At 37.0% G+C, this 10,406-nt stretch overlaps 1 protein-coding gene across 2 annotated transcripts in view; it reads right to left on the bottom strand.

Annotated features, from left to right (window-relative positions):
* Window positions 1-10,406, bottom strand: part of nup153 (nucleoporin 153) — a 65,224-nt gene that overhangs the window by 2,092 nt on the left and 52,726 nt on the right. For both annotated transcript variants that reach the window (XM_079829171.1, XM_079829172.1), the window contains exons 19-21: window positions 8,624-8,965; window positions 7,047-7,313; window positions 4,173-4,353 (exon numbers count right to left, since the gene is read on the bottom strand). In XM_079829171.1, coding sequence (XP_079685297.1) covers window positions 4,173-4,353; window positions 7,047-7,313; window positions 8,624-8,965 — 790 coding nt within the window. The remainder of the gene's footprint in view (window positions 1-4,172; window positions 4,354-7,046; window positions 7,314-8,623; window positions 8,966-10,406) is intronic.

Here is a 10,406-nt window from a genome sequence, read left to right as displayed (position 1 = left end):
ATGAATAAACAAGAATTAAATAGCTAATATATAACTTTTATTATAAACATTCTAGATTAATATAGTATTAAAAATGATATTAAATATACAATAATGCATCAACCACACCCTCAACATACCTGTAGGTTTGAATATGTTGAAATATTAAAATAATGCAACAAAAAAAATCCATAGATTGAGGAAAATTTGATGAATAAATCAGAATTAAATATCTAATATATAAATATTTTATATTTTTTATAAACATTCTAGATTTTAATTATAATATTTTAATATAATATATCAATAATTTGATATATAAAATGAATGTAATAATTAAAAAGATAGATTGACTGATTTATTCATTTTAATCTATTGATTCTCTCTCTCTCTTTATTGATTATTTGATTCATCTGTTGGTCCCTGATAAGTTTATCAATTAGTAGATTCCTTTGGTTAACTTTACCAATAAATAACTTTAAGCTCTTTTAAATCTTTCAAGATTTATGTTGAGAATATGGTTGTGATGCCATTATATTATATTTATTAATTCTATTATATAAATCTAGAATGTTTATAATAAATATTAAATATTTAAATATTAAATACTCAGATTGGAAAAGTAATTACACAAATAAATCAGAGTATTTAATATATAAATAAACATTCTAGAATATTCTAACATACAATAACCACATTCTCAACAAACCTGTGAGTTTGAATAAAACGTTGAAATAAGCAGAAGTTAGAGATATTTATTGGGAAGTTTACCAAAATGTACTGATTTATAGATTTGTCGACGAGGGGAACCATTCGATTAATCAACTAATCAAAAAGAGAGAATCAATAGATTGAAAATAAGTTAGTTGTAGCCGTCACATTAGGGATGCACGATATTGGATTTTTGCCGATATCCAATATTTTTCAACTCATTTTTGGCTAAATACTAGAATCAATGTTTATGTTATGAATTTTTAGCATGAAAATCAAAGTTTGAATGATTAAAAGTGTGGTTGTTGACTTTTTGTTTGGCCTATGCCGATACCGATATATGTTTATTTTTCCCTTTGTTTGGAAACCACTATTTTGAGCAAAAAACTTTTTTTTTTCATTCTGGTTTCAGATTTCTGAGGTCTCCTTACTAAAAGCATACTTGTTAAAGATAAATAAATGTTAATAAAGTTATTTATAATAAGAGTATTATTGTTAGTTTTTGAGAAAATATAAAGTACCCAGACAGATGCAGTAGAAACCTAAATATTTTATTTTTGGATGTAATGTTTGTGCACATGAAGTGGGGGTGGCATGGCATCAGTTGATGCTGTCTTTAGCTTCAAAATAAAAAAATATACAATTATTTTAGGGCTCCTTGGATTATTTTTCCTCATCCATTTCATACATTTTTATTACAGATTAATAAACTGTATATAAAAGTATTTAATTTACAAGTGTCATGCTTGTGCTTTGACATCATTACTGCTTTATTCAGAAAAAAAAGTACTTCAATTTATTTGTGTATGTTACTTTTCATTTTATTACTGTAACAACAGCGCCCCCACTATAGGCTATATATAACATTCTAGAGGGCGGGCACTAGGACCTGGAGGAGGCTTCTGCTGCTGGGGAGGCTGCTGCGCGCGCAATTGGGCTTGTTTTGGGCTAGTTTTGTTGTGAAACACACTTGGCAACCCTGCGTTGACGATCACGTCCTTCTGTCCGCGCATTCACAAATTCAAGGCAGCATTTAAAAACTGTCAATATAAAAATCACTGTACATGCAATGCATTTGCTTGTTTTCTATACCTTATCGCTATAGCAGTCCCTGCACACGTGAGTTATTACAGGATCGTATCAACACATTAGCATATCGGATAGCAGAGATGTATAGTAACGAAGTAGAACTACTTCACTACTGTACTTAAGTACTAAAAGGCAGCATCTGTACTTTACTAGAGTATTATTTTTTTCTCCTACTTCCACTTTTACTTCAGTACATATCTTCGATGAGTTTAATACTTTTACTCCGATATTTTTTTTATGTGCTGCATCGTTACTCGTTACAATTATAAAAATGTTACGAATCATTCCATTCCAAACCCACATTACTGCGCATGAGAGAGAGAGCGCGCGCGAGAGAGAGTTAGAGAGAGCGCGCGAGAGAGAGCCCCGCGAGCGCGCATTCACTGTCTTTAAAACAACACGAGCGTCTTGCGCTCAAATTGCTCTATTTGTTTACATAGTTAATGTGCACTGTGAAGTAACATATACAAACAATGAACAGCTGTATTTTTATTAACTAAGATTAACAAAGATTAATAAATACAGTAACAAATGTATTGATCATGGTTAGTTCATGTTAGTTATTAGTCTAATACATTAACTAATGTAATGTTAACAAACCAAACCATTTTGTAAAGTGTAACAAAATCATTTACTCAGAACACCTCTTGAAATGATAATATAAGTGTTTACCCCTTTTTTTTTTAGTAAGAGTGGTTATAGTAAGATTTAATCTTAATGAACTACAGTATTTTCAGGTTATTTATATGGCAATATGTAGAAAAATTACCTACCAACATTGTGATTGTCCTTTAGCTTAATCATTTGAAATAATAAAAACAATATGATGTTCAAACTTTTGACTACTTTCTTTAATAACTACATAACACAATACTTGTACTTTTACTTTCAGTACTTGAGTAGTACATTTTTAAATAAACTACTTGCAATCAGGGCTCTGAACCGGTTCAAGGAACGAAAACGAAAACCGGAAACGAACACAATTTTAAGAGGAACAGAAACGAAAACGAAATCAAAATCAATTTGAATCGTTCTGAACAGAAACGTTAATTTGAAATGACCATTAACCGGTTAATAACGTTATTTTATCATTCTTTTAATATTTTTATTTGGCAGTGACCAATCATGAATAGAGTAGTTCAGTATGTGACATTGACGGATCAAGCGTGAGTGAAATGTCATCTATGAATCTACCGTCAGTAGAGCGCGCATTTTCATGCCTCAAGTACATTTCTTTCCCCGCTGAGATCTACAATGAAAGCGCAGGTATTGGAGGACATTATTTTCGTATGTTTAAATAAGCAGTTCGGACTTTAAGCTCAAATAGACTGATTTAGGCTAGTTTGTGGATTTCGTTTAAGCCTATCCAAGTAACGTTAGGCTACTAGCATCTATCAAACATTCTTCCTATAGTCTTTCAGATTGCCAATACAGGACAGGTCAGTGTTTTTTCTATAGACGGTTGATGCTTCGTATTAAATGGTGTTATATTGCATTAAATGATCGAGCTTTATTAGCTGACTGAATTTGATTATGGGATGCAAGGGCGTGTTGCGCAGTTTGCTTTGAAATTAGCCGTTGACGGTGCATTAAAAGAGCAATGGTTATCCAGTTTATTTATTCTTTATTCATGCAATTTTTAAAACAAGTCGTGTTGAAAAAAAGTTATGTACAAAGAATGTTATCACTCTTCTGAAAAGAATTAGGCATATAGAGGCCACTTTCCGCTCCATTAAAACAGGTCAATATTTGTCCCGCTGTTTATGCTTTGTAATTAATGCATGTATTTCTGTTGTGGTTTTAAAAATGTTATAAAATAAATATTCAAGTTTAATTACCATGCGTTATATTATTATTGAGTGAAAAATAAGTCTATTTATACATATTTGTTTAAAGTATAGGCTAAATTAAAATAACGTTATTAACCGGTATTTTTTCTTATCAAACCATTTTCGGAACAGTAATGTTTAATGAGGAACGCAAAAACGGAAACGCTATAATATCGATTCTGCTCGGAGTGAACCCATTGATTTTTTTTCCGTTTTTAAGCCCTGCTTGCAATACTTAAGTACAAAAAAAATGTTGAATACTTTAGTACTTCTACTTAAGTGTGGTGCTTAAAGAGCACTTCAACTTCTACTTAAGTCACTTTTTTGATAAGGAACTTGTACTTTTACTCAAGTATGTGTCTCTAGTACTTTATACATCTCTGTCGGCTAGGCATATCGGCATAATGTTTTCATATCGGCCGATGCCGATTTTTATATTTTATGCTTTTATCGCCCAATTCCGATGTCGTGCCGATAATATCGTGCATCCCTACGTCACACAATATGATATAACAACATAGTAAACAGTTCATGGTGTTAGAGCACAAGGGTTTATCCTCTTACCCAATGTTGAAAGCAGGAGTCTGACCGAAGCTGAAGCCTCCGCCGGATGGAGGATTTAGGGCAGGCATGGCAGGACTGGCGGCAGGAGTTGCTGGAGCTGCTGCTCCGCCCCCGAAGGCAAACATACTATTGTTGTTCCCTGATGCCCCGAATGCACCAGTGCTTCCAAACTGGAACCCTCCTTCAAACATAACAGGAGCAAACATTACAGAGATGCACAAATAACTGGGTTACTGGTGGGCTTTACTAGATAGCATGGAGGTCAATTCCACCCTCAGGAAATTGAGCTTGTAAATAATTTCCAATGTACCGATGCAATGAATATGAATGCAAACTGACATTGCTAGTCATGTTGACATTATGTGAAAACACACGAATAAAACAGTCAGATTATAACTGAAAGGATTGTTAGTCACTCGCATTTTTGCTAGTACTTATGTGGTTTTAAATGTCTGGAACCTAGAATAAACATTATGTGGTTGAAAAGCACGTTTGAATTTAAGTGGCACCGAAATCTACATTCTGATTCGGTCCAGTTATATAGGCACTGGTTTCGGTACCCAACCATACTTTGTTTAACACAAAATACTCCTCGAAAATATAATTTTCACACAACGGGCCACAAGTGAAATATTAAGAAAAAACAATCTCATCGTCTCTAAGAGAATATGCGACGTTAAGCATCAGATGCCAAAAGCTTGGTTCGGTTTTACTTTCAGTTTCTGTAGTGAATAATTGACTGGCACTTCAGACGTCTTCACCGGCATAACATTGCGATATGATATCAACTGGCTCGCCCTCATGGTTTAAGATGCAAATGTTTTGCAGTTTGACTCAATAGTCAAACGTTGCCCATGTTGGTAGTACTAGGACATTTGTGACCCTGGACCATAAAACCAGTCCTGCGTATATTTGTGGCAATAGCCAACAATCAAAATTATCCACTTCCCTTTTATGTCAAAAGTTATAAGATTTTAAAGGAACACTCCACTTTATTTGAAAATAGGCTCATTTTACAAGTCCCCTAGAGTTAAATAGTTGAGTTTTACAGTTTTTGAATCCATTCAGCTGATCTTTGTATCTGGCGGTAGCACTTTTAGCATAGCTTAGCATACATCATTGATTCTGATCAGTCCATTAGCATCTCATTCAAAAAATGACCAAAGACACTTTCAATATTTGTCCTATTTAAAACTTGACTCTTCTACAGTTTCATCGTGTGCTAAGACCAACTGAAAATGAAAAGTTGTGATTTTCTACACCTATATGGCTAGGAACTACTTTCTCATTCCTGCGTAATAGTCGCGGATCTTCGCGGCCGTACCATGGCAATGATATTACAGCGTCTGAAAGTAGCCCAGCTAGGGAACTTTCAATGTGACCGGCACTAAGTTTGTGTAGTTGCAGAGAAAGTTTCAGGCTTGCAGCCGACAAATTGTGTTGTGGCTTTAGCTGTGATTAGCCATGGTTCTGTGTGTTGTGGATTTAGCTGTGATTAGCCATGGTTCTGTGTGTTGTGGATTTAGCTGTGATTAGCCATGGTTCTGTGTGTTGTGGCTTTAGCTGTGATTAGCCATGGTTCTGTGTGTTGTGGATTTAGCTGTGATTAGCCATGGTTCTGTGTGTTGTGGCTTTAGCTGTGATTAGCCATGGTTCTGTGTGTTGTGGATTTAGCTGTGATTAGCCATGGTTCTGTGTGTTGTGGATTTAGCTGTGATTAGCCATGGTTCTGTGTGTTGTGGCTTTAGCTGTGATTAGCCATGGTTCTGTGTGTTGTGGATTTAGCTGTGATTAGCCATGGTTCTGTGTGTTGTGGCTTTAGCTGTGATTAGCCATGGTTCTGTGTGTTGTGGCTTTAGCTGTGATTAGCCATGGTTCTGTGTGTTGTGGATTTAGCTGTGATTAGCCATGGTTCTGTGTGTTGTAAAGGGCTGTGATAGTAAGTCGAAGGTGTAACTACCACCATGTTTCACAGAATACCAACGAATCATTGCGCCGCTGCAGCCATGGTACGGCCGCGAAGATCCGCGACTATAACGCAGGAATGAGAAAGTAGTTCCTAGCCATATAGGTGTAGAAAATCGCAAATTTTCATTTTCAGTTAGTCTTAGCACACGATGTAACTGTAGAAGAGTCAAGTTTTAAATAGGAAAAATATTGAAAGTGTCATTTTTTTGAATGAGATGCTAATGGACTGATCAGAATCAATGATGTATGCTAAGCTATGCTAAAAGTGCTACCGCCAGATACAAAGATCGGCTGAATGGATTCAAAAACTGTAAAACTCAACTATTTAACTCTAGGGGACTTGTAAAATGAGCCTATTTTCAAAAAAAGTGGAGTGTTCCTTTAAGTAAAGATAATGTTCGATGAAGATATTTTGTACATTTCCTACTGTAAAAATATAAAATGTATTATTAGTAGTAATATGCATTGCTAAGGACTTCATTTGGACAACTTTAAAGGAACACAGCACTTTTTTTGAAAATAGGCTAATTTTCCCGACTCCACTAGAGTTAAAAAGTTGAATTTTACCGTTTTTGAATCCATTCAGCCGATCTCCGGGTCTGACGGTAGCACCTTTAGCATAGATCATTGAATCTGATTAGACCATTAGCATCTCGCTCAAAAAAATGACCAAAGATTTTGATAAACTGTTTAACTCTAGGGGAGTCGGAAAATTAGCCTATTTTCAAAAAAAGTGGCGTGTTGCTTTAAAAGTTCTCAATATTTAGATTTTCAAATAGTTGTATATAGGCCGAATATTATATAGGAAGCTTCTTTAGCTTTCAGATGATGAATAAAACTGCCCCTTATGACTGGTTTTGTGGTCTTTGGGTTTCGTTTCTGCTGATGTGAGCATGTTTCTCTGACCTTGGCCCGTGGTGGCAGCAGTAGATCCAAACGTCGGCGCAGGATTGGCTTGCTGACCGAATACAGGGGCAGAATTGGTGGGCTTGGCTCCGAATGCAGAAGCTGGGGAAGCGGTGGCCGAGAATGAAGGAGCTGCTGACCCAAACGCAGGAGCAGTGGGTTGAGAAGCGCTCTGTCCGAAAATGGGGGCCTGCCCAGTGCCAAAGCCAGATGAAGGTGTGGCAGGACTAAAGACGAATGGGGCAGGGTTGGCAGATGGAGCTGGAGCTGCAAGAGATATTAGATGTTAAGACATTTTTACAAGACGACAGAGAAAGGGCAGAATCACACTATAGAGACAGAGAGACACGCGTCATAATCTGAAGACCACGCCCACCGGGGGGGGGAACCAATCGAACGCCCTCCATTGACTTTGCATTGCGTGAAGCGGCATCCTTGTCATTTCTGACTTATAACAAAAAACAGAACAATGTCTAAAAGCGGATATGTGACAAAGTGTACAGTCAAGTCAAGCCAACTTTATTTATATAGCGCTTTTAACAATGTAGATTGTTTCAAAGCAGCTTTACAGTGTAAAACAGGAAAATAATGCAGCATAATTTTATTCAGCTGTATAGCCATTCTGGAAAAAACGCTGATGTCATCAGTTCATTTCAATTATCATACAGTGACAGTGTGGGCTTTAGATCAATAATTCAATCAGTAATTTAGTTTAAATGGTTAATTTAGTTTATTAATTAGGTTTATTTCGATGTTTAGTTGAAAAATTTAGTGTCCCCAACTGAGCACGCCAAGCCAGAGGCAACAGTGGCAAGGAAACCAAAACCCCATCAGGTGACCTAATGGAGAAAAATAAACCTTGGGAGAAACCAGGCTCAGTCGGGGTGCCAGTTCTCCTCTGGCCAATTAACAAACAGCGTATTATTATTATTATTCTGGCAGCTTTACAGCTCAGAGGTCATAATAGATCAGAATATTCGAGGGACCGGGGGCAACATGCTGTACAGCAAACAAGCCAAGCAAAACCCACAACCAAAAACCCAGACGTTTTTATAAGCTATTGACCCAAAAAACGAGCGTTTGAGGACAAAAAAGTGGATACAGACCATTGAGACACGTCATATTTCACTGAGAAGTACACCCACTAGAGGGGAACGTAATCAGAGATAGGAAATATCATATATAAAACTGACATTTGGATATTTGACTTAACAGTGACAACATTTACTGCACACATACATACTGAGACACACTGAGTGTCAGGATCCCATAATGTGCCCATTCTTCAGCTGAAGCGTCACGTTTTACTGCCTTTATCCACTTTTGTCTCCTTAAACTCTCGTTTTTTTGGGTCGACAGCTTATAAAAACGTTTTGTGTTTTTTAGCTTGTTTGCTGTACACTTTGTCACATATCAGCTTTTAGACATTGTTCTGTTTTTTGTTATAAGTCCGAAATGGCAAGGACGCAGCCTCACGCAATGCAAAGTCAATGGAGAGCGTTGGATTGTTTTCCCCCCCGGTGTGGGCGTGGCCTAAATACGCTCTGTCTCTATGGGATATTTGGAGGCAAACTAACCAGTAGAGGCTGGGGTGGAGGACGCAACAGCACCAAAATTGAAAGTAGGGGCCGATGAGTTTGAGCCCGAGCCGAATTGGAAAGGTTGTGCTGGGGCAGGTGTGGCAGAAGGCGCTGCGGGAGTCTGGCTGTCCTTCTGCTGCTGTCCGAACATGAAAGTCTTTGCCATGGTAAGTTCAGAAGAAGAACTCTGGCCAAATACAAAGGTGCTTGCGGGCGCAGGGGTGGGAGCGAGGGAAGAGGTAGTGGGGGTGCTGAAGAGGCTGGGGGTGGAGCTGGATGAAGCTGGGGTGCTTGAGGAGTTGGCCATGAAGCCAAAACTGGGCTTTGGAGCAGATGTGTCTGGAAAGCACATAGTCGGAGAGTCAAACTGTGGAACTACAAGAACATACATATAGAGAGCTGCAGGGATGACGCATTTATGTAGGCCAGAACCCAGACACGAGCAGCATTTTAGCACTTCTAGTTCAGGACGCTTAGGTGCTCCAGAGTTGAAAAATTTAGGAGCGCATTTAGATACTTTAGGGGCACAACTAACCATTTCTGCAAAAAACACACCATAAGTGCCATTTCAGCATCACTGAAGCCGTTTCCAGTACAGATTTGTGAAATATATGCCTTATTATTGGCGGATGCTCCTTCAAATTCAGACAAGGAGATAAAATATGCGTTCTTACAACCGTACACAACATATTACAATATAAACACCGTACAGTAAACAGTGTCATAATTGATCAGCATTAGTTCATAAATGTGCTCATTGATTGAACCGTTCAGGCTTTGAAACGTGAAACGCTCACATTTATTTAATGAAATCAGAGCCTTTTGAAGTTTAATAATCACTTTAGACAGTATTGCTATTTATGTTTTTCCATCCCCAAAAAATAAGACGCCTTAAATTGATCATTAACAGGGCTCTACATAGCGACCATTTTGGCCTGAAAATTACTGCGTGCGACTGCGAAAAAATATTTAGGCGCACCGGTGCACTAGCTCTTGTACAAAAGTCCAATAGACAAGTTGATATTAAGTAACAACGTTTTAGCCACAATACTGTTTATTTCGGGAACATCAAAACTACACCAGAACTGTTGCGCATCTCCAAGCGATTCGATTCGAATGAATCTGCGTTTGAACGACTGAATGAATCAATCGCACATAAAATTGACGCCACCTACTGGCTGTTTTATTTTCATATTTATACTTTGCATGGACTTTTTATTTAAAATATCAAACTTTTAACCAAGTTTAACTTGTACATAGCCTATTTCTACATTCAAAACCTTATATTTAAAACATCCATCAACATTATTTACCCATGAGCTGCATTAAATCTATGTAAATGTGTCTAAACACCACTTCAGATGGAGCTGCTGTGCCACTTCTACAGTGCAAAGATTGATCTTTTGATGCTGATTTAATTAGATTGGTAACAGTCTGGTTGTGTCTTATTGCTCTAACTGAATTTATTGTTTAAATTAACATTTTAAAAACAACTTTTCTATTTTAATTGAAGAAATTGACAAAAGATGATGCATTTCATTTAATAAGATTAGAAAACATTGCTCTTATAATGGTAAAAATGCCCATGGACATTAATTTAAAGGGACAAAGATCATCCTGTAATGGGAAAGTTATAATTGGAATGCGTGTTATTGATCAGAAAGTGCTCCTAAATTTTTGACTGTGCTCCTATTTTTTTTTAATTAGGAGCACAAGTGCTCCTCAAGAAAAATGTTAGCGTAGAGCCCTGATTAAGACGCTCGTTAAACAATAAGGCATT

This window comes from Gobio gobio (assembly GCF_949357685.1).
Source record: "Gobio gobio genome assembly, chromosome: 11".
NCBI lineage: Eukaryota > Metazoa > Chordata > Actinopteri > Cypriniformes > Gobionidae > Gobio > Gobio gobio.
The sequence above is the reverse complement of the archived record's forward strand: the minus strand, read 5'-3'. Positions and strand labels throughout refer to the sequence as shown.